This window comes from Nicotiana tomentosiformis, chromosome 1 (assembly GCF_000390325.3).
Source record: "Nicotiana tomentosiformis chromosome 1, ASM39032v3, whole genome shotgun sequence".
NCBI classification, from domain to species: Eukaryota; Viridiplantae; Streptophyta; class Magnoliopsida; order Solanales; family Solanaceae; genus Nicotiana; species Nicotiana tomentosiformis.
This window is the reverse complement of record NC_090812.1, coordinates 3,666,945-3,692,945: the sequence shown is the minus strand read 5'-3', so window position 1 is coordinate 3,692,945 and position 26,001 is coordinate 3,666,945. Positions and strand designations below refer to the sequence as shown.

General features: G+C 35.2%; 1 protein-coding gene and 1 long non-coding RNA gene across 2 annotated transcripts; one reads left to right on the top strand and one right to left on the bottom strand.

Annotated features, from left to right (window-relative positions):
• Positions 1-1,675: 1,675 nt before the first annotated feature.
• LOC138892623 (uncharacterized) lies at positions 1,676-3,343 on the bottom strand. Its single transcript, XR_011408210.1, has 2 exons — positions 2,133-3,343; positions 1,676-1,950 (listed from the first exon to the last, which is right to left on the bottom strand). It is a non-coding gene; the product is annotated as an uncharacterized lncRNA (long non-coding RNA).
• Positions 3,344-4,081: 738 nt separating this feature from the next.
• LOC104086727 (hypothetical protein At1g04090-like) lies at positions 4,082-17,543 on the top strand. The gene is made up of 3 exons (XM_070176354.1): positions 4,082-4,474; positions 15,121-15,289; positions 15,904-17,543. The coding sequence occupies exons 1-3, from the start codon at positions 4,313-4,315 to the stop codon at positions 17,424-17,426; spliced, it is 1,854 nt and encodes a 617-aa protein (XP_070032455.1). The 5' UTR covers positions 4,082-4,312; the 3' UTR covers positions 17,427-17,543.
• The last annotated feature ends 8,458 nt before the right edge of the window (positions 17,544-26,001 follow it).

Here is a 26,001-nt window from a genome sequence, read left to right as displayed (position 1 = left end):
TAACTTAACTAATAATTAGTGATACCCACTTTTAATAATTAATAATATTAAAATTATTAATATTCCCCTAATGGTCTATCTACTTATTTATAAATAGAGAAATAACTCAAAAGTCAATCACAAGGATTTAAATCCGTAACAGAAGTATAATTTTTTTATGCACTCAAGGCAAGTTAAAATTAAAAAAATAAAATAAAAATTAAATTCTATATTTAGTGTGTCTTGAAATATTTATAAATTTGAGAAGTGTTACAAAGATTGGCAATAAACTCCTTGAATTTTGTAGCAGAGACAGCTTTAGTAAAGACATCTGCAAGTTGTTGCGAGGTGGGAAGATGAGAAACAGTAAGATCACCTTGACTAATCTTCTCACGAATAAAATGATAGTCTAAAGCCACATGTTTCTATCTGGAGTGAAATACTGGATTATACGCCAGATGTATGGCACTAATATTATCACATTTTGCAAGAATAGGAGTACGTAGATAAATGCCCAAGTCACGTAAGATAAATTGTATCCATGTAGCTTCAGCAGTTGCAACAACTAGTGCACGATATTCAGCTTCTGTGCTGGAACGGGAAATAGTCAGTTGTTTCTTTATAGAGCAAGAGATCAAGTTATTCCCAAGAAAGATGCAAAATCCAGATGTTGACCGACAAGTTGCTGCACCACCTGCCCAGTCCGAATCTGAAAATATTGTTAGAGAGACGGAGGATTGTTTGCAGAGCTGCAGGCCATGAGAATGGGTTCCTTTAAGATAACGAAAAATCTACTTAACAGCTTTAAGATGAACTAGCCGAGGTTGATGGAGAAATTGTGAAGCCATGTTCATAGCAAATAGTATATTCGGTCGCGTAAATGATTACTATTGAAGGCTTCCTACCATTTGGCGATATAGAGAAGGATCAATAAAATTGGCCGCGTAAATGATTACTATTGAGGCTTTTCTTGAAACATAGAAACATAGGGAAACAAGGATTCTATAAAATTTACATGACGTGAAATAATTATCCAATTAGTGGATGGATCCAAACATTTGAACCCCTTGTGTTGAGTAGATAGTCCAAGAAATAAGTAAGGTGTAGAACGAGGCTGAAACTTGTGAGCAAAAAAATGTGCAACATAAGGGTAGTACAGACACCCAAATATCTTAATTAAATTGTAATCTGGTGGTTTACCATACAATTTTTCATAAGGAGAAATAAAATAGAGAACAGGAAGTGGAGTAGTATTAATTAAATTAAATGAACACCAAAGAGAGAGGCATCCGCCCAAAAAGAACAAGGCATTGAAGCTTGAAAGAGAAGACATCGTATCAGATTATTAACATGTCGGTGCTTTCTTTCTGCACGACCATTTTGAGCAGAGGTATATGGACAAGAGAAGCGATGAACAATTCCATGCTCGCTAAAAAAAGAACGAAAATGAGAATTGTTATACTCTCTGCCACCATCGGATTGAAAATATGCAATAGATGAATTGAAAATGTTTGAGTCCGATCTATAGAACTCTTTGAATTTATCAAAAGCCTCTGATTTGTTCCGCATTAAATAAATCAAAGAGTATTTTATGTAGTCATCAAAAAATAAAATATAATAACGAAAATCAGAATTTGAACTAAATGGAGCTTGCCATACATCGAAATGAATTAAAACAAAAGGAGAGTTTGCAATATTATGAGAAGAATTAAATTGCAACTTAGATTGTTTACCTAGGTGGCAAATATTACAACCAGAATTTTCAAAAGATGAATTACATGGAATAAAATCCCTACGAACTAAAGCTGCTAGAGAACGTTGCCCCGGATGGCCTAAACGTTGGTGCCAAAGAAAGGAAGACGAGACAACACTTGAAAGAGAAACATGAGAGGAGCTACTGGAGACTGTGCGAACTGGATAGAGAGAGCCATTATTCTCACAATGAAGTAACACTTGCTTGGTCTTCTTGTCCTTAACAAAAAAACCAGAGCCAGTGAACTCAATGAGACAATTTTTGTTATCCGCACATAAATGCTGAATTGACATTAGATTCTTCTGTAGAGAGGGAACATATAAAACATTCTTTAATTGAAGAGGCTTCGAAGACGTAATAATAAAAGAAAAACCAGTAGATAAAATGGAAAGATGATTACCATTTCCAACCATCACCTGTATTGAACCAGTGTAAGTAGAGGGAGATGATAACAGAGATTGATTGTTCGTCATATGCGCAAAAGCACCAGAATCAGGATACCATACAGAAGGTTGGACTTCCTCCAAATTCATAGCAGCAAATGATTTTGGTAGTGAATTGGGAACTTAAGAATGGTTAAACCGGTTCCTACACTCGAGAGCAATATAATTAAAGTAAAAACAGATTTGACATTGTTTAGTCGACATGAAAGGAGGTCGACCAAGAACTCCATCACCTGGAGAGGAAGGACAAAATATTTGTTAAAAACCAACCCATTGATTTGAGAAATTAGAGCGAGAAGAGTATTGACCTCGACCCCTGCCTTTGTTCGATCTACCACGACCATGTCCATTGTATGATACTTTTGAATATGTATTAGTATGAGATAAACTAGAAAAATGAGGTTGAGAAAATGGTTGTGTTGGAGTAGCAGCAACTAAGGCAGTGTAAGAAGTGGAATCATCATTATTTGTTGCATTAATATGTGCTTCTTCAGTGCAATGCTAGAAAAGTTGGGAGAGTTCCTGTAGCAATCAATCCAGAGACAAAAGTTCGATAGGAAGATGGAAGTCCTTGCAATGCTTGGATTACTAAATCATCATCAGAAACTGGTTTTCCAACTGCTCTAAGTGAACAGGCAAGAGAGTGGAGTTGTTGAAGATAATCCTCCATGGAAAGTGAGTCTTTCTTAAAATTTTGAAATTTTGATTTCAGATGAATTGACGAGGATGAAACCTGATAAAGGTAGAGAGAAGCAAGAACATCCCACGCCTCTTTGGAAGTTTCACAAGCATAGTTAAGAAGGGAATCAAGAACTTTAGGTGAAAGAGTGGCATTGATCCAACTGAGTGTTATGGTATCACATTGAATCCACAGTCGATACTCATCATGGGTTGATGCTTGACATGGAATAGAGCCATCAACCAAAGAAAGAAGGTTGACTTTTTAGAACAGTAAGAAAAACCTTTTTCCATGTAACATAATTAAGATATGTCAACTCAATAGGTACAAAACCTTTAATATTAGAAATAGTTGGAGGAGGATTTGGAAGACACAAAGAGGATTGAGAGGAGATCATCTGATTTGGAGAAGAAGTTTGAGTGGAAGAACAAGTTTGGGAAGCCATGGTGCTCTTGATACCAAGTTGAAGTTTAAAAATACAGAATAGTTTACAAAGACCTGCTTGAGTTTAAAAGGCCAGAAGTACTCTCATTTATACAAAATACAAATATGAAACTGCCAATGAAACTAACTACAACATATGCATACAACACTATTTACAATAATATCCTTGTCAGTAAGTATCATGTATGAATTCTCTCATAATTGTTTTTTAATAAATTATATGTTTGTTAATTTGTTCAATTCTTACTAAACATATTTTAATTTATCAAAACCTTACCTGTAACTCTCACAAAGTAAGATTAAAATAACTTTTATAAAATAAAAAAAAATCCAAACTGATATAAGTAGTTGGTTATAAAACAGAACCAAGCCTTCTCATGTATAGGACAAGTTGAAGAATAATATATTTCGCGCATCTCAAATTGTTAGTCACTTTTCTTTTTGAGGGATAACTAATTTTATGAATTTTAGAAGTGAAACTACACGTTAAGTTTTTAAAAATTAAAAACAAAACAAAACTTTTCAGTCACAAAATATATCTTCTTAAAATTGTGTGGGCCGTGAAAGACGTACCTGTTGATTACTAATTTGATTTAAATAGTAATATTCCAAGTGTGAATGCAGTGATTTATCCATTTTCGTATCTTCCGGCTAATTAAGTAAAAGAAAGATAATTAAGAGCTAATTAACAGGTGAAGCTTACATTTGTAACCCCCAAATCTCACCATAACTATAGGAACTAATAATAACAGTAGATTTAGGAAAAATGCATCCCAAAGAATACTCTCTTTAACAGATACTGTAGTTTATCTAATGTGTAAATTCAAACGACGATTATGATACACAAATCTGAAAATGAGAAGCGGAGCGATCTTCTCCGATCAAATATTTTTTTGAGTATTTGTATTGCTCTCAAACCATTTTCATTTTTTTAGTACAGCTTAACACGATATATTCTTCAATTTTCCTCCCAAAAATTAACCAGAAAATTAGTTAAGGTTTTTGTGACAGTGAATGCTACCGGTAGTGATTGTATTGTATGTGACTGTGTGTATCGGCGGCGGCGACGCTTTCGACGGTGAGAGGAAATTCGGAAGAGCTGCGACGCTTTCGACGCCGATCATGTCGTCAATATTTTGGTCTCAGCTCTTTCTGTTACGCACAATTCTCTTCAAGGTACTAATGAACAACTCTTTCTCTCTATCATTTTATAACTTCCATGCAAAAAAAAGAGTTTCTCTTTCCATATTCTTATAATTTTCAATTCTCCATTTCGTTCCTCTTCTTTGAGCGTGTTTAATTGTATTATAGTGTTTGGTTAATTTTCATAAGAAAACATGTTTTGAGAATGATTTCTTCCACTTATTGGTGCAAGTCATTTTGCCAAGTCTTATTCCATACTACTCGCTCCTACCAGTACTTTAACATTATTCTTAGGGTGTGTTTGGTGCGGAGGATAATATTTTCTGTTTTCCTAGAAAATGTTTTCATGAAAAATGAGTGGTTTTATCACTTATTTTTCTTTGTTTGGTTGGTAAGTGAAAATATTTTTTCGGAAAATACTTTCTAGTGTTTGGTTAGAGGGTAGAAAATATTTTTTTAAAAAATAATTTTTTATGCTACTCTCCTCAGCCATCTTCCCCCAAGTCCCTATGTTTCTTGTGCTCTCCCCTCCCCCTCCCCAATCACCACCAAATACCCAACATTTTTATTACTCTATTTTTTTCAAAAATTTAATTATTCTTCTACAAATTCGTACAAACCCAAAGGAACTAATGCGTTGCTTTACTTTTTTACACAAAAATAAAGTTAAAATTTGTGCTCCATAACTAAAAAAAATACTCTTTGTTTTGGTTGAAAAAGAAAGTACTATTTTCTACAACATGAAAATTAAGTACTCATTTTGTTGAAATAAAAGAAAATACATTTTCTACATCATGAAAAGAAAATACTCATTTTGTTGAAATGAAAGAAAATATTTTTTCTACATCATGAAAAGAAAGTACTTTTTTTTTTGTTAAAACGAAAAAATAAAAAACTTTTTTTATATCATGAAAAGAAAATACTCATTTGTTGAAATGAAAAAAAAAATTACTACTTTATCTATAACATGAAAAAAAAGTATTATTAATAATATTTCCATTTAGGGTGGGGGTGGGGGTGGGGCAGGATGGGGGTGTGGGGGTGGGTTGGTGGGAATGGGAAATGGGGGAAATGTTAGAAAAAAGTTTTGGAAAATATTTTTTCTTCTCTTGATAGGGAAAACATTTTCGGGAAAACATTTTCCTCCAATTGGAGGGAAATGAGTTCACGAGGAAAATGTTTTCCAAAATATTTAAGCCAACCAAACATGAGAAAATTGAAAACATTTTTCGAAAAATAGTTTCCTTCGTTCCAAACATACCCTTAATCTTAATATTTAAAAAATTTCAACATCCTTTCGTTCCAATTTATGTTGCCGAGTTTACCACGGAATGAAGTTGAAAAAATATAGAAAAACTTCTCACACTTAGGTTCGCACCATATAATGCGCATTAAAGGAGGAAATCTTCTCTATTTAAGAACTTTTCTATTTGAGGGGCTCAAAATTGAAACTTATTTTATTGGTGAGGCATCTTATGTATTCCAGCATAACTCTTGACATTCAATATCAAACCCACTTAATATTGGAAAACAATATGGATCTCTATAAGTGTTCAATAATAAAACTTCAATATCAAAACGAATGAACCTTTTACAATTTAAGAAGTCAAAATATTTCTTTGACTATATTCTTTACAAATAGTGTTTAAATATTTAGAAATATTAATTATAGTAACTTATAATACTCTTTGTCCAGTTTCTATATAAATATATAAATTATCTTAAAAAATATAAGGAATCTATATCTTAATTCACATTAAAAATAAGTAAATGACCCTTGTATTCTGAAAAGGTTCAAAGAAAATGAAACAGAGGGAGTATTATCCAGATATTCAATGTCTAAAAGGGTGCGGGTTTGATTATTTGCTGGTAGAAACTAGGGGGATATTTGCACAGATATGATTTTTTTGTGCCACCGTTTGAATTTTAACCCGTCAAAAAATATTTTAAAAGAATAGTCCCAATACCATAATTTTAAAGCATGTTGACTAAAATTTTAGCGTTCATTGCCGGAATTTTAAAGTACACTACCAAAATTTTGAAGCACGCCGCTAGAATTTTGAAGTATGCTGTCAGAATAAAAAATTTTGGTAGCGTGCTTTAAAATTCTGACAGCGAACTTTCAAATTTTGGTGCTGAGCTATTTTATCAAAATTAATTTTTACACGTTTGCCCAAAGAAATTTAGGCCACTATCTTAGATGGGCTGCCCAAAGAAATTTAGGATTGGGCCTTTGGGTGAAATATGGGATATTACTTCACTGTACTTTGGTTCAAATGTATGCCAGCTTCGTTAGGATCCAAAATAAAATCACGGCCTGGGCTTTTTGAGTGAAATGTGCAGTAAACTTTTACACGTTTAGGTGAGTCTTTTTGCATTTAGATGCACCAATTTCTAATTGTCAATCTAGGATCCTATTTAGTACTACAATTTTCTCCTTAATTTATTCTTTCTTTGAAAACCATAAAACATTTCTTTTTGTGAAGGGCAAAATATGAATTATATACTCAATTTGTTTCTATTTATGCAACATTCTCTCCGTTTTTGTACGTCCCAAAATCTTTTTTATTCCTCCATTTATATCATGCTTTCACAACATCTATGAATTCAAATACATTTAATTACTCAAATAATACTTAAATGTAATAATTTCTCAATGAAACTACCTTAATCACTATTATTTTCTTCCACTATCATTAATAAAAATAACATAAATCTTAATGAATAATCTAAGCTCCTTTCATATTTGATCATTGTCATATAAATTGACGGAAAGAATAAAGTAAAAGGAAGGGTAGGAAGGGGAAGGGAACGAGGAAGTGAGAAAAGGGAACGGGGTGAAGGAAGAAGCGTTTACAAACACATATAAGAATCCTAACATATGAAAACACGTTAACAGAATTAAAGTAACGAAAACATGGAAAATAAGTGTATGACTTTTTCTATGCCACCTAATGCCAGCATGGGTATTATTTTAAGTCAAATATATATATTTCTATTATATAGAAGCTGAAAGGTTTCGACAGATTAGGTTAAGGTCAATAAAAGTTAGCTTGAGGGTAATTTAGACTTTTAAATCATTATTTAAGTTACGTGTCCTTTAACCCATTAAATGAATAGCCAGCACATTTTGCTGTTTCACTTTCCATTTCACCGTTGCTCTAAATTGGTCCACATCTTCCTTTATTTTCTATACATATATATGTGTGAGATAAATTCTATACAATTTATCAGAAACAACACACATGCGAGCTAACAATGTTGAAGAAGAAGAGGAGAAGAAATAGGAGATGCAGAAAATGAGATGGAGAAGAAGAGCTCAAAGTGTTATTTCATCTGTCTATTATTTCACACGTGAGTGTGGTCCCCTTTATACACCACATAACCTACTCTAACTAACCATTCTTCTTTACACTTTAGTCCCTCAACTAGTTACTTAGTACACTTTAGTCCAGTCTTTATAACAATACTCCCCTTCAAGTTGGGAGGTGAAACACATCGAGCACCCCAAGCTTGGACAGAAGAAAATGGTGTTGTGATGAACCCAAGCCTTTGGTCATGAGATCAGCCAGCTGCAAACTGGTAGAGATTTATTGTGGTGCCAGCTGCCCATTCTTGATCTTCTCTCGAACAAAATGACAATCGATCTCGATATGCTTAGTGCGTTCATGGAATATAGGATTAGCAGCTATTTGCAGGGTTGCTTTACTATCACAGTGTAAAGACACTGGTTGCTGAATCTGAACCTGCAGTTCCTTAAGCAATCCTAAGAACCATGTGATTTCTGCAGCTGCTGGTGCTAAACTTCTGTACTCTGCTTCGGCTGAGCTTCGACTGACAGTTTGTTGCTTATTTGACTTCCATGAAAATAAAGAATCTCCCAGTTTGATGAAATACCCTGTGACAGATCTCCTGATATTAGGACATAGGCCCAATCTGAATCACAATAAGCAGACAATGTATCTATGGGCTCTGTCCCTAGCAAAATACCAAAGCCTGGTGTTGCCTTTACATATCTCACCACTCGCAATGCTGCATCCCAATAAGATTGTTTGGGATGTTGCATGAACTGACTAAGTACCTGGACTGCAAAACTGAGATCTGGTCTGGTGATGGTCAAGTATAGCAACTTACCAATAAGTTTTTGATAGCTCCATATGTCCTCAAGTTCTTCATCTCCATTCACCCCTACATGCTTGTCATATTCAATAGTGGTCAACTTCTAGTTAAGCTCTATTGGGGTGGAGATTGATTTAGCTCCTGCAAGCTCAACTTCTGATATCAACTGAAGTGCATACTTTCTTTGCGTGAGCAGGATCCTTTTCCTTGATCGTAGAACCTCAATACCAAGGAAATATCTTAGTTCCTAGGTCCTTAACTTTAAAGGAATTGTGTAGTGTCTGTTTGGATTCATCTATCAGTTCTGCACTGCTCCAAGTGATAAGCAAGTCATCCACATACACTAAGATAACAACAATGTCAGATTTTGTGTTCTTAGTAAAGAGTGAATGATCAGAAGCACTCTGATGATATCCTGCTTCTACTAAAGCCTCAGTTAATTTGATGTTCCATTGACTTGAAGCCTGCTTAAGACCATATAGTGATTTAAGTAGTTTGCAGACCTTATACTCCCCTTGTTTCTGGAAACCCTGTGGCAGTTGCATGTAGACATCTTCATAAAGACCCCCTTGCAAGAAAGCATTATTGACATCCATTTGAAGCAAATTCCATCATCTAGAGGCTGCTATGCTAATGATTGTTCTCACAGTAACCATTTTGGCTATAGGAGAGAAGGTCTCATGATAGTCCAATCCTTCTTGTTGTGTATAACCTTTTGCCACTAACCGAGCCTTGTATCTTTCTACTTCCCCATTTGCCTTATACTTTATGTTAAACACCCATTTGGATCCTATGGCTCTTTTTCCTGCAGGTAGGTCAACAATTTCCCATGTTGCATTGTCCTCAAGAGCTTTAATCAATTGTGACATTGCTTCTACCCAGTTTTTATCCTGACAAGCTTCTTTGAAGTTCTTTGGTTCAACTGTTGCAGAGAACACACCCAAATAGGCCTTGTAATTGGCTGACAAATGAGAGTAGGACACAGTGCTTGAGATACAATGAGGATGATTCTGAGTGTTTGAGGTTGTAACATAGTCTTTCATCCATATGGAAGGTCTTGCAATCCCGCTAAATTTCCTGACACCAGCTTCCTCAGTATGTACTTGCTCTATATGTGATTGGCTTGTATCTGGATCTGTGACTGGTTACACTCCAACTTGTTCTATAGGTTGGTGCATAGCAGAAGTATCAATTGAATCCACTGTGTTCTCAATGGGTTCCAGTGTCTGAGTGTCTGCTGCAGCTGTTGATTCCATGGCTGGTGCATGTGAGACATGATCATGGGTAGGTTCAATTTTATCATGGGCTGTGGAGAAGTTTGAGTCTTCAGTGGTTGCCTGTTCCTCACTAGAAGAACCCTACACCAATTGTTCAGGCAGAAGATCATTTGTCATAGGATGTTCAGCACATGGAAATATGTCTTCAGTGAGCTGAGTTCCTTCCCTGAAGGGAAACACTTGTTCCCTGAATGAGACATCTCTACTAATGAACACTCTTCTGCTATCTAAATCATACAGCCTGTACCCTTTTTGTGTTTCTGAGTATCATATAAGGACTGACTTTCTTGCTCTTGGAGCAAACTTGTCACCACCGGGCAAGTTACTTGCAAAACACAAACAACCAAACACCCTTAAGTGCTCTATCTTTGCTGTTTTGCTATGCAGCACTTCATTTGGACACTTCTCTTGTAGCACTTCTGTGGGCAGCTTATTAATCAAATATGATGTTGTTATTATACAATCACCCCAGAATCTCATTGGCACTGAACTTTGGAACATCAGTGCCCTTGCAACTTCTAGGATATATCTATATTTCCTTTCCACTGTGCCATTTTATTGAGGTGTATATGGATAACTACTCTGATGTATAATTTCCAGAGATGTCAATAAATCATTGCGCTGAGAATTAAAGAATTCACTACCATTATCTGACCTCAACACTTTCACAGTTATACCAAACTGATTCTTTATCATAGCAAGAAAGTTTTTTATTACAACTAGCACTTCACACTTTGATTGAATCAAACATACCCAGGTATATCTACTGTAGTCATCCACAATGGTAACAAAGTAATACTTTCTATCATATGTGGATACTCTATGGGGGCCCCAAACATCTAGGTGAACAAGCTAAAAAGAACTATTAGAGCTCGTATCACTTGAAGAAAAGTTTAACCTACACTGTCTAGCTAATAGACAAACATGACAATTCTCTTGCACCTACATATCCACCTTATTCTTTAACTCTGAAATATGTTGCATTGACTTCAATGATGCATGTCCTAACCTTAGGTGCCAGTGTTCACTTTCTGCTCTATTGTTCATAAAGAAACCTGTTGCAGCTACTGTTATGTTCTCCTTTAGCAGATACAATCCATTGTGCTCTCTACTAATCCCCATCACCCTGCCACTGTAAAGATCCTGAAACATACCAAAATCAGGAAAGAATGTGGCTGAGCGACTGAGATCTTTGGTGAGTTTTGATACTGACAACAGATTGAATTTAAAATCTGGTACATATAAGACATTTTTAACTGTCTTATTCCCTAGTATAGATGCTTCTCCAGTGTGTGTTATTTGTGCCTTATTTCCTGTGGGTAATTGCACTTCATTCCTTCCTTGATCATCAGTTCTTCTCATACTACTCAGAATATCTTTACAATATGTGACATGATGAGTTGCTCCCGTATCTATCACCCAATCACACATACCTGCATTTGCTAGCAAGGAAATTATACCTGTCATATTTATGGAACACTCTGGTGTTGCTGGTTTTGACAAAAGCTTGACAAGCTGTTTGTACTGTTCTTCTGTGAAGAATTGTCCATTCCCCTACACTTACACAGCTGCTGCCCTGCCTTCCTCATTGTTTACATTCACACTGTTGGTATAAACCTTTCCTCCTCCAGTCTGATTTTTTCTCTTGCTTTTGAAATCAGCTGGATAGCCAATTATCTTAAAACAGTTTTCCTTAAGGTGACCTTTGTATCCACAATGCTCACAAATGATCCCTGGTCTTTTACCTTTAAAGTCTTGACCCCTTCCTGCTAGCATGGTGAGTGGTTCCTTATGTGTATCAACCACACCTAAGGACCTTTTACTCTCTTCCTGAGTAACTATTGCATACGCTTCATTAACAGTCACTACAGGTCTTTTTGCTAGTACATTACTCCTTATGTTACTATACCTTTCATTTAAACCCATAAGAAACTGCAGCAAACATTATGACCTTAAATGTTCAACTGAATGTCTAGCCTCCTCACAATCACATGAGGACAGAGGCACTAATACATCAAGTTCATCCCACAAATACTTCATTTTAGAGAAATAGGTAGTTACAGGGTCAGTACCTTGTCTTAATGTTGCTATGGATGTCCAAAGGTGATAGATTCTAGTCACATTTGATCTATCAGACCTCTCCTGGAAATCACTTCAGACTTTTCTCGCATTTGAAGCATAGACAATGCTTGGCATCAACTCACTCGATACAATTCTTCCAATCCACGACAAAATGATTGCATTGCATTTTTCCCACTGCTCTGCCAATTCGCCTCTATACATGCTCTTCACACAAGTTCCGTCCACAAACCCTAGTTTACTCTTTTTCCGGAGTGCCAATTTTATCACCCTGCTCCACAACGCGTAATTATCAGGCCCTGTGAGCTTGAGCGGTATTAGGACAAGTCTAGGAGCATCTGAGAATTGCAAAAATAGCGGATGATTGTGATCTAGTGAGGCGACCTCATTTCCTGCCATCACTGATCAGATCGAAGTTCTGTCGAACTTCGACTCTATAAATTTCTTCCTAATTTCGATGAATCTATAATCGTCGCTCTGATACCATGATAAATTCTACACAATTCATCAGAAACAACACACATGCGAGCTAACAATGTTGAAGAAGAAGAGGAGAAGAAATGGGAGATGCAGAAAGTGAGATGGAGAAGAAGAGCTGAAAGTGTTATTTCATCTATCTATTACACGTGAGTGTGGTCCCCTTTATACACCACATAACCTACTCTAACTAACCATTCTTATTTATATTTTAGTCCCTCAACTAGTTACTTAGTACACTTCAGTCTAGTCTCTATAACAACAGTGTGTGTAAGTTTATTATAGATCATTAAAGTATCCAAAAATAAGATATTTATCCAATTAATCCAAAGTTAAACAACCGGACTACTGATGATTTGATACCAAGTGGATTAATAGTAATATTCACTGTCATTTGAGTTACTTTAGTTTAGGGGGGACTTGGTCATAAATGGAAAGCTTTGAAATGAAGGTCACCATGTTTTCCCTCTTCATTTCTCGAACATAATGTGATTTCCCCGTGAGAAAAGATCTATAACCAAGATACTGAAATCAATGATCAATAATAAATAGGAGGATAGAATGTAAATCAGAAAATAGTCTATACATGATTAGAAGTCCAACTTTAATATAACTCTTAGGCATTCAAAAGGTATGACCTAACCGTCAATGAAATTGAATGAAAATGACGAAAGATCATAGTTCATATCTCATCAACAACAACAAACTTAGAGAATTTTTATAAATAGGGTATGAGGAGGGTAATATGTATGCAAACCTTATCCCTAGGTTTCTGGTAGACCATTGGCTAAAGAAATAGTTCATATCTCAACAAAGGTAAAAATTATTATGTAGTAACTATTTAAGCCTTGATGTTAGAAGATATCCAATACCTATGTTGACGGAAGATAGTAGATAGCGACACCAAAATTTCATTAAAGTATACACAAGTTGATCCGAACAATATCGTTTTAAAAAAGAAAAACAACTCCAAACTTAGTATGTAGTTGGACTTAGCAAATGTTAAACATGGTTGGTGCTGGAGCCTAATCCACGCCATGGTCCACTTCAACGCGGTCTTAGTAGACTATTGTAAGTTAACTACCTTTTTCATGTGCTAATTAGGTTCTATAATATTGTCACCGTCCTATTTGATTCATTGTTTTTTTTTCCTGTTCTTTTGAACTGTTCTCTGACAACAACGAAAAAAATTATTTCTTCTGATTTCGTTTGAAATAGTGAATATTTACATGTGGACATGTGGTAAGTATTCATATGCTTTTTAACATTTTATTTTCAATAAATTTGTCGATTTGAAGTTAACTGTTAAGATATAGGTACCTTTCCTACTGTTATTTATCTAAATTTGATCGCCAGAAGTATATTTTTTATCTATATTCAAGCAGTCATAATATAGGCCTTTACATTAGAAGAAAGGAATATAAAGAATAAAAATGAAACAAACATGTTACCCAAGTTGCTTCATTTTATTATAGAAATTTATTCTTCTCAATAGGTACTGCTACATTTTTATTTTTATTTTGTAAAATAAATACAAAAGGATATACTTTTACCTGGACAATAATATAGAAAAAAAATACCTATATAGTAACAAAGTCATTGGCATAACCATCAACCACACGAAAGCCAATTTAATCAGCATTATCATGATAAATACATGACGTGCAATCTAAATAACGATTATCGCTTCAAATATGGCTAAGAACTTAGCTTGAAGAATATTATTCCACAAATACCCGAGTATTCAAGAATTCAACCACAGAAAGCAAGACAAGTGGACAACTATCAATTTAATTTACTTTTCAGTAGCTATCACTCAAGAGGCGAACATTAATCTTATTATTTTAGTGATTTATTAAGTTAATTAGTTGCCCCTGACTTCCAATATTATATTGATGCCGCCCCTTTTATTTTTAAGCCCGCTGGACTTCGTTAATCTATATTAATAGACTACCTAACTGTTTCAATTATCAATCTATGATTAGGTATTGCCATTATCTGTAAAAAAAAAAATGTTTTACTTCCTTGTTGCATTAGCTTCTTTTTGCATAAAACTTAAGAGAGAAATGAAATTTTGACTTGATAGCGTTTGTTGAGGGAACATGTAAGAACAAAAAGGAAACTTTGTAGTCTAGTCAAATAAAATGGTGAAAAGATTGTAATAAAAAAGAGTAAATATAATGTTGGTCTCTCTTATGATCTTTTGTTAATTAGAAAATTTTCAGTTTAAAAAATTGAACACTCTGACACATGTTAGTATTTAAAAAGAATGTCAACAATGAATTTGAACGGAATGAATAGCATCGTTTAGCATATTCCTAAACGTGTGAAACATTACCTATCTAAATTATATCTATTATTCGTACAAGGAAGATGCTGATTAAAATCAAGATCAAGAAATGTGTTTTTTAAGAAATGGCCTGTGTTAAATTATTAAGCTTTGGCTCAACCCTCTTGACCATTTGACTAGAATTTGCAATGTGCAATTTGTTTTATGCATATATAAATTCCAATTTTGTAAAATAAAGCAGAGAAGCCAAGATTTTGGCAGGTATACTCTTGATATTGTCAACAACTAGGAAGATAAGTTTGTCAAGGCTAGGAATATTATTATAGTATATATATAACCATCACACTAAGGTTTCCTTGCACGATTTACCCATTCAACTCTTAGCTTATAAATCGTAGCTAGTTCTTCCTTCACATTATTCAACTTCTCTTTTGCAGAACATATTTGTTGCTTGCCTCATTTTATTCCTTGCACTTCCTTCAAGTCATTCCTTGAGAGATTCAACTATGGGGAACAGAAGTTCAAATCTTGATAATGACAACAATATTTCACGTCCAATTGATACTCCATTTAAGCTTCCTTCTCCGTTGCCCACTTGGCCCTCAGGTACTTTCTGTCTATCAATGTGTAATCTTCCATTATCTTATCATTTTTGCTTTACTAGTATCTGATCACTTCTGGTGTTGTTAAAGGCTCGCTTAAAGCGCGCTTAATTCTAAAGCTCGGTAAAGCCCAAGTTGTGTGATTTGCCTCGCTTAGTTGACGCGTGCCTATTTTCATTGATGGGCTATGTCTTAAGATAACAACACTAGACAATAAATATATTTGGCAAATAGAAAAAAAAAAGGCAGTCCGATGCACAAAATATCCCGTTCATGTACGGTCGGGGGAAAGACCGCACCTTAAGGCTATGATGTTGACAGTCTGTCCTAATACAAGCATTAGAGGGTTCGAGCCGTGAAACCAATCATTAATACTTGCATTAGAAAAAGTCATGGCTGAAATTTTAGTGATTATTGTTTGTGTTATAGTTATATTTTCTTGCAATACATGTTTATCTTTTTGTAAATATTTTGTTCATTGTCGCTTTTCTCTGCTAAAGCCCACGCTTTAGTTGTGCTTTGCGCTTAAAGATTTAATAGACTTTGGCCCTTTTTGTGCTTTTCTCATTTGGCTACTTTGATCAATTGTTCTGTTTATTTTGATTGTTTAAATATTAGGTCAAGCCTTTGCTACTGGAGTTATTGATCTTGGAGGTTTAGAAGTGTCTCAAACATCATCATTGGCTAAAGTTTGGGCTACTCAAGAAAGTGGACCAGATGATCTTGGAGCTACATTCTTTGAACCATCAAATTTACCAAATGGCTTCTTTATGCTTGGATCCTATAGCCAACCTAACAATTTACCCCTCTTCGGATCGGTTCTTGTTGGAAAAGATTCAAAAGGAGACGCGCTAAAGATTCCAATTGACTATACACTTGTATGGAGTAGTGAGAACTTGAATATCAAGCAGGATAGTGTTGGCTATATTTGGCTGCCAATTCCTCCTGAAGGCTATAAAGCCGTAGGCCACGTTGTAACAACGTCGCCTCAAAAGCCTTCTCTTGACAAAATTCGTTGTGTTCGTTCTGATTTAACCGATGTGTCTGAAAGTGATGATTGGATTTGGGGCAATAATGGATTGAATGTGTATTCTTCAAGACCAAGAGACAGAGGAATCAATGCTTTAGGAGTCTCTACTGGTGCTTTTGTGGCTTCAAATAATGGAACTGCAGATTCATTAGCTTGTTTGAAAAATGTCAATGCTAATTTATCTGCTATGCCAAATTTGAACCAAGTTAAAGCACTATTTCAAGCCTACTCTCCTTTGTACTACTTCCATCCTGATGAACAATATTATCCTTCTTCTGTCACTTGGTTTTTTCAGAATGGAGCATTATTGTATACCAAAGGTCAAGAATCTGCACCAGTTGCTATTGAGTCAAATGGTTCAAATCTTCCTCAAGGTGGTTCAAATGATGGTGCTTTTTGGTTGGATTTGCCAACTGATGATTCCGCGAAAGATCAAGTCAAAAAAGGAGATTTGCAGGCTGCTACAGCCTACTTACACATTAAACCAATGTTTGGCGCGACGTATACTGATATTGCTCTGTGGCTATTTTACCCCTTTAATGGCCCTGCTAGAGCAAAAATTGAATTCATGACTATTCCATTAGGGAAAATTGGACAACATGTCGGCGATTGGGAACATGTTACGTTAAGGATTAGCAACTTCAATGGGGAGTTACAAGGTGTGTACTTTTCTCAACACAGTGGAGGAAATTGGGTAAGTGCTTCTCAGCTTGAATTCCAAAATGGTAACAAACCCGTGGCCTATTCATCGTTGCACGGTCACGCTTCTTATGCCCAACCAGGAAAAAATCTGCAGGGGAATAACAACATAGGCTTAAGAAATGACACAGCAAAAGGGCAAATGATGGACACTGGAGCAAACTATTCAATAGTTGCTGCTGAATACTTAACAATTGTTGAGCCAGCATGGTTGAACTATGCTAGAGAATGGGGTCCGAAAATCAGTTATGATATTGCAAATGAACTCCAAAAAGTGGAGAGATTTTTGCCAGGAAAACTGAAGAATGCTGTTGAGAAACTTGTGAAAAGTCTACCAAATGAGGTGTTGGGTGAGGAAGGACCAACTGGACCCAAGTTTAAGGACATGTGGAATGGGGATGAAAGGGGTTAAACATTGTATATGATCGATTGTGATCAAAATGGGGTTCGGTTTTTACTTGTTTTAATATTATTTTTTTCCACAATTCCTGTAAGATTTCTTTAATAAAAAGATGGGATTGGGTGAAAAGTGTTTGTTGTAAATTGCATGAAAATTTTTATTCTTGACAATTTGGAGAAGTGATCCGGAAACACCGGATGAAACAAAAGATGATGCAGAAGTTTAGTGCCAATGAGATTGTTCAGGTGACATTTCTCATAATCCTAACTATATGACAACATCTAAATATTTGGACTTCATTAATTTTCTGAAGGTTATGACACAAATATACACGGGGATAGAGGTGTTTATTTGATTGGTTCATTGATATATAACATATGTCCTTATAAAATGATATATTTTTTTAAAAAATCATTCTTCCAAGAGTAAAATTCAAATAAGCACAATACAAACGCATTTTTTTCTCAAGAACAAACTAGAAACCAAACGGAGAAGAATGGGCTTTTGGATGTCTGAGTGTTTGGCTTCATAAAAACAAGGAGAAAGTATAAAACTGGTCGGTGAAACTAATTACATTCGCTAACCAAAAAGTGTATAAAATATTAAAATATGTATCTTGTATGTATATAATACACACACACACACACACATACACACACACACACACACACACACATATATATATATATATATATATATATATATATATATATATATATATATATATATAAATATATATTTTATTGACTATTATTTTGAAGAATGGCTAAAAATATACATTTCTCAAGACAAATCTAGAATCATAGTAAGTCTTTATAATTCAAATGGGCATCAGTTGCAATTTAATAACGGATAGTGATCCATCAATAGCCTCGACTAGCACGAGGACACAATATTACTCCACCACAAAATTGACTACTTACGCCTGACGGGGTATTTTGGCAGTTTATAATTAGGAGTTTCATTTTTCTATTGGCACATGCTTAAAGTTTACTATTTTGTATCTGAGAAAAAACTCGATAAATAGTTTGAGCGATAGTTGACTTTTGGATTTCATACGAGATTGAGATCAATTCGTTGTATAAGTGGAGAGTTCCAAACCTGCACATACATACTGTATGTGTTGACAACAACACTATATGGATCAATACGCATAATGCTGATTAGTTTATGTGACAGTGTTCGAATTTCGAGAGTCAAACAAATTATTTTTTGACCACAAGTTTTTTATATGCATTATAAATATTTTAAATTATTAATTATTGTAATTTAGAATACTTTTTACGTAGATCCCAAATATGTAAATTTATTTTGAAAAATTAAAATATTCTATGTCCAAATACATGGTCCAAATTAAGAATTTTAAATCTCGAAAAATAAAAAGTATCACATAAATTGGGACAGAAGTAGTATCATTTACTGTTAGAGTTACTTAGGTCTCTAACTATTGGAGTTACATGAGGCAGTGTAGCCGATCAGTTTTATTTTGGATTATTTATGTGTATTGGGCCTAGCCCACAGTGACTTTGAGATTAGGACCGGGTCTAGCCCATAGTTTAGTATAGCTAGATTTTTCAATTTTGCCCATTGTATAAAGATGATATCTGGAACCTTCCTTGTAGCTTTTGAGTTTGATAGTTGAATAAGAAAATATTTGATTCTCTCAATGCTCTCTTTTCTCTCAAGCCCTAGCATAATCTTCTTCAAATTCCGCTGCAAATCAAAGCTTTTCATGGTATCAGAGCAAGGAATATTGTAGATCTTGCGTTTTCGAATCCACCGATGGTACCCTAGTCCAATTTTGTTCGAGTTTGATTTCGCCGATATTTTGTCTTCACACCAGTTTTTTACTTTTCGATTGGTTTTTTGATTTCACGGTCTAATCTCTCTATTTGGATGGGAGTCCAGTCGGATTGAGTTTTTTTTGTATGAAATTTTTCGATTTCGAAGAGAAGCTTCAGAACTAGGGTTTCTGGCTCGTCGACGTTTCTTTTGCTGTTCCGAGGTGTAATTTCAATGCTGTGGTATCTTCATTCTCTAGGTCATTCTTCTCCGGTTGCGAAGAAGGCTGGTAAAGCTGTTCTATTTTTCAATATTCTCTGTTGATGTCGATCCAGTCTACAAGCCGAGTTCTTCTTATGATATTACTTGCTCTTGTTCTCCTGATAGTATTTTGCTTGCATAACAACTGATGTACATATTAATTTGGGGATAATCTTTCTGGTGTGCTACATTTGTATTTTTCGTATGTTTTCAATCATGACAAATAGTGATAGTAGCAATACTAGTGATTCTGAGTATACTCCTCGTGCCTCTAGTCCGTTATTTCTTCATTCCTCTGATATACCGGGAATGTCTCTCGTTGTTGTTCCCTTTTCTGGTTCTGGTTTTGGTTGGTGGAGGAGAAGCATTATCGTATCCTTGTCAGCAAGAAACAAAATTATTTTCATGATGGTACCTATCCCAAACCTACTGTGGGTTCCCCTGTATCTAAGTAGTGGGGCAGGTGTAACAACATAGTTATATCCTGGTTAACTAGCTCTCTCACACCTGAGTGTTCAATATTCTGATACTGCTGAGAGTATTTGGAAGCAATTGAATAGTAGATATGGGAATTAATGGGACAAAAAAATTTGAAATAAAGAAGGAATTAGCATCTACATGTCAGGGTCCTCTTGATATAACATCATATTTCAACAAGCTAAAGAAACTTTGGGATGAATTGGGAATTATGGGTTCAAATCATGCAAACACACGTACATGTGCTGCAAAAGATCGTTTACCAAAGGAAGATGAAGAAAATAAAGTTCACCAATTCTTAATGGGTCTGAATGATACTTACATTACTGTCAGAAGTAATATCCTCATGATGAACCCACTTCCTTCACTTGACAATGTATATAACATTCTCTTGCAAGATGAAAAGCAGAAATAAGTGATTCCCAATACCCATTTTACACCTGATCTGGCCACTTTTAATGCAAATGCAACTAATAAGTTTCCTCCTCAATATCAGCCCCAAAAGCAATATATTCAGAAGGTTAATTTTGATCCAACAAATCAGAGAGTGATTTCTGATCAGAACAAAGCTTTATTCTACAAGTACTGTAGGAAGAATGGACATACTATTGATAAATGCTATAAATTGAATGGGTTTCCCCAAAATTTCAAGTTTACCAAGGGCAAAAAATTTGGAACTGCTGCAAATACTGAGTCCTCAACTTTTGGGAACTCTGAGTCTGCCCCAACATTTGTTTCCACTGGTTATGATTCTGTTATACCTGGTCTTACTAAAGAACAATATTCTCAACTCATGACTTTGCTGCAACAATCAAATCTTGTTGATTCCAGTCCCCAACCCAACTTTGTGGGATCTACTAACTTTGCTGGTAGTATTCCTACTCTGCCTGTGTTTAATGGTGTTGCTTATTCTGCTTGCATGTTAACTAATGTAGCTAAAAGTATTTGGATAGTGTATTCCAGAGCAACATACCACATGACTTCTGATAAAGACCTCCTCTTTGATATTACACCACTTTCGGTCCTTTATCTTGTTACTTTGCCCAATGGATACAAAGTGAAGGTCACTGTCACACTTCTTTTTTCTGAAGATAAGGAGTTTTTCCAATTAAAGTGACATTGATTGAAATGAGATTATTTATTTAATATTTTAGAGTCGCCACTTGGAATAATTATTTACGGTGTCCCAAGTTACCATTTATTTTAGAATCCCAAATCAAGGAAGATTGACTCTGTTTACGGTCCGCAAAACACAGAAGATCGGGTAAGAAATTCTATTAACTCGGGAGAAAGTGTGAGGCACTCTCGGATTTCATAGTTTTAGCACGGTCGCTTCAATCATACCTGGCATGATTATATTATTATCACGTATTTTAACTTATGTGCGTTTTACCTTTTACCGTATTTAAATTACTTATTATGGAGTTATGGAATTTTCTTGAAACGAACCACGTGTGTGTGAATTCATTTTATTTAGTATGCTAAAAATCATGTCACGCGTACATATACACGATTAATAACACTTTATTATTATTAAGATTGTTTCGCCCAAAGTTGCGCGAACGCATACTTTGGTTTTAATTTTTGAAATCATAATTATGTCACGCGAACGTATACATAATCACGATAATTTGATTAATTAAGAGCGTTCCTAAAGCTACTAACGTGTTTATGAATATTATAAAATTATTTACGCACTAATAAAAGAGGGCAGCTATATGATATTAACGGGCCTAGCAAATTAAACATGTTTGGTCAAAGATTTTCTTATTCACAACAAACTTCAACAGCCCACTTTATTCTCACAACCCAAATCCTTTCACCTAACCTAACCAAAAGCCCAAAAGATCAGCATATTTTTCATGATAAAGTTGGCTCAAAATTAGTTGTTTTCTCAAAACTCAGCTAATAAATGTAACTCATTCTTTATGAATTAAATTAGATCTAAACGCATTAAAAGCTTGAACAGTAAAACTATATTGGATAAAGGCAACGGTAAATGAAAAAGAAAACTAGTACAATTAACATGCCTTCAACCAGAAAAACAAAACAAAACAACATATAGTTACAAAAATATACGAAGAATAAAACAACGAAGAGGGAGAACTGGACCTTCATTAATGTAAAACCATCTTTAGCATAATAGAGGAGCTCCATAGAAGTTTGAACAACAGCTACAAACCACGACAGACCTACGACTGGAAACCTCGACTCGATGACCTTGACCCAAAATATCGTTGTGTTATGTGAAAGGGGGAGATATTTTAAAGTGTTTTCTGGTGGTCTTGGAGCTGATTTCTGTGGGTGTTGAAGCTGGGTTTCGTCAAAGTTTTTGGTGGCGGAAAAAAACTGGTCTTTGTGGAGCTCTTCGCTGCTTTCTTGAGCTGGTTTTTAGGTGTAGTTGCAGCTGTTTAGGGGTCAGTTTTAGCTGCCTTTCATGGCTGAATTTTAAGGTTATTTTGATGGAGATTCAAGGACTATTTTTGGGTGGCTTTCATGGGTTTTGTGGCTGTTTCGAGGTTGTTTTGGCTGATTTTCGAGTTTGATGTTTTGGCCTTTTTGGAGTGATTTTGTGGCTGTTTAATGGATGAAGTTTGGGGCATTTTGTCTGGTGTTTTAGGCTGTGTTTTGGTGGTTGTTTAGAGCTGGATTTGCGGCTATTTTATGGTGTTTATACAACTGGTTTTGAACTTGATTTCAGGTGTAAAAGGGTGTGTTATACTGAGCTGGAGTTTGGGGTATTTTCAGTGTGTTCATGGCCAACTCGAGATCTGATATTAATGGATGAAAACCAGGTATTATAATGGAGGTTTCATGGTGGAGATAAGGAAAAAGAAGAAGGTGAAAGTTACTGATTTTTTTGGTGCAGTATGGTGGTAGACAGTGAGGTTAAAATTGTAACTCGGGAAGAAAGGCTCCTCTGGCTCTTTTGCGTTTTTAGCTCTCGGTCCCCTCTAACTGTTTCTATTTGCTCTATTCTGTGTGCGTATGTGCGTATAAGTGAGAGAGAATGAGGGAGGGGAAAATGAATTGGAAGGAGCAAGTGTGAAAATTTCTTGGGAGGAATTTTTCTCGCTTTCCAATGCACTCAAAAGAAAAAAATATGTTAATAAAGTGTCTGAGAGCATGTGAGGCACGAAAATAGAATTGGCAATGCCATTGTGAGGGAATCTTTTGCAGCTTGATTATTTCTGATTGGTTCTTTTTTTTTTATAGTTTTTTTGTATTATTTTCTTTTCTTGATAATAGATGAACAAAATAAAGCTTACTCCTACTAAATTTAAAATAGCAAAATAAAATTACTACCTACTCAATAGTCATTTATTGAAAACATCTAAAAAATTGTACTAAACTAAATAAAACTATATTGTTTGAAACTTTTCTACCCTTTGCAAGAATAAAAACTACAACTCTAAACATGCGACTCTTTTTGTATGATTTTTAATTTTATCAAATGAACCTACTAAAAAGTAAAATAAAGGCTAAAATATTAAGATTAAACTTAAAAGATATTTCACTACTAAAAAGTAGTAAAAACTTAAATATGGTCAAAAATTAGGTGCTCACAGCATGTCCCTCTTTGCTTGAAAACATGAAAAGTTTTCAGGCAAAGACAAGGTGAGCCATGTGACTAATTTTGTCACGCCTTGAACCATGGCATGGGCGTAACACGTCACTCGGTGCCTAACTGCATGTGACCGAGCGAACTAACTGGATGGCTGGATCAACATGTGGTATAACGGTAAGCTGAATATAAACATGCAATACGCCGATCTACTAAAGAGTCTCATCGAAATATCATAAATGTAGAAAGTGCTGAAAAAGTCTGCAAGTATAAACGAGTAGCCGACAAGGCTAACACATAAAAGCCTGCTACTATCTGACTGACTGAACCATAGTCTACGAAGCCTCTAAAGAATACAGAAATGCTAACTGTTTACCGAGACAAGATCCCCAGTATACCTTATTAACTGAAATACTATAAAGACTGAAAGAAAAGAGGAATAATGCCCCGAAAAGACTGGGGCTCACCAATAGCTGATACAGGATGCAGGCCCCGGGTAAAAAGGGACGTCAGTACATTTAAATTGTATTGGTATGTAAAACAACTGAAAGAAGGAAATGTAAATACTGAAACTAAAACTGAACTTATAACTGAGAACTGAACAAATAACTAAGAATTGATAACTGATAAACTTATAACTGAACAAGGAAGTAAGGATATGAATACTCCCTCTTCTGAATGATGAACATCTTGTTTTTCTGATAAACTACGGCCTTAGGCCCAATATATATATGTGCACAAGCTACGGTCTCGGGCTCAAGTATACGTATACATAACTACGGCCTTAGGCCCAAAGATGCATAAAGCGTAAACTACGGCCTCGAGCCCAAATATGCTTAAAGTATGAACTACGGCCTCGGGCCCAAATACATGTATTCAACATTCAGGATTTAAAATAAGGAACTGAGAATCATACTGCAATATATAATACTGAAATGCTGAATAGGACTCGACTGGAATATGTATTCATAATAAAATGATATCTCATAACTAAGACTCATGGGATATTAAATAAATTATGAAACCATGTCATCTAGAGAATAAAAGTTCTATAACTATTCATGGAACTGAGGCATAATTACTTTCTGAGAAAATTTGTAATTGTCATAAGAATGAGACGTAGGGAGAACCATAAACATTCCCAAACGTAGAGAGTTAGCCTCACATACCTTAACTTCCTGCTCTTGAGCGTAATACAATATTTTTTAACCCTTTCGACTTTAATCTATAGCAATACAAGTCAAAGGGATTCCATATTAGCAATAACACTCATATTTTGGTCACTTAGGCATTTTATAAAATACTTGGTGGGTATAAAGCTTCATAGTCCTTATTAATAGTGTTTCTACACCCAATAACACATTCTCTTGCTCCTAGATAAATTCTAAAATGTCAAATGGTTATAATCAAAATCATCCTTCATCACCCATAAGATAAATAACATCTTTCACCAATAATCAACAATCAACAATCAACAACCCAAACCTATAATCGTTCATGCCTTTTTGTCAAACTCATCAATTCATCCTATGAACTAGAGTCTATAGTCATTAACCCAATACTATAATCAAGTAGAGGGTGAAAATATTACCTTTTTGACATTCAATCCTCTTGAATTCGAGTCCAAGAGTTTCTTTTCTCAACAATGATGTCCCAATACAATATCTAATGATTTGAAGGGTTTATACATGTTAATAAGGTGTTGAAGAATTGAAATTAACTTAAAATTACCATTAGAACTCACCTTGGATGGTGGAGGGACCTTGGGGGAGGTTAGGTTCTTGAGAGCTTCCATTTCTAGAGCAAGTTTTTGTGTTTTGGAGTATGCGGGACGTAATAGGGCTTTAAAAATTACTCCCCATGTGCGCTCCAGCACACCTGAAGGCCCAACCGTGCAGCTAACACGCAGAAAGGCAGTAACACTGCCTCAAGTGCGCGGCCGCGCACGGGACCATCCGGGCGGGCACCTGGCACACATATTGTGCATTGCTCAGTAAAACGCACATAACCTTTTACACAAAGATCCGTTTAGGCTCCAAAATATATTGTTGGAAATCTATTTAAAAGGGCTACAACTGTCGTGTTTTGAGTTTTTCCCAATTCCTTACACATTTTCACTACATCGTGCTGCAAGACAGATATTTTGTAAACTTAGTCAATTTTATCGAATCTTATACACCTCCCTCTCCGTCTTGATTCTAAAATAATTATTTCCACCCATACTCATACCGATAGAACTTCACATGTCCAAAATATAACATCACTACTCAGTTAGCACATTCATACCTAAGCCGAATTTACGGGGCATTACATTATCTCCCCCTTGGGATCATTCGTCCTCGAATGATTGTCTTGGTTGTAACTATGACTAACTCTGGACCTTAAACGAGTCTGATAGAGATATGCGAATACTAAACTGAATGACTACTGAATTGATTGAATACTGAGCTGACTAAATACTGAAATATATGGAGATTATAATATAAGGTCTAAATGGAAAGG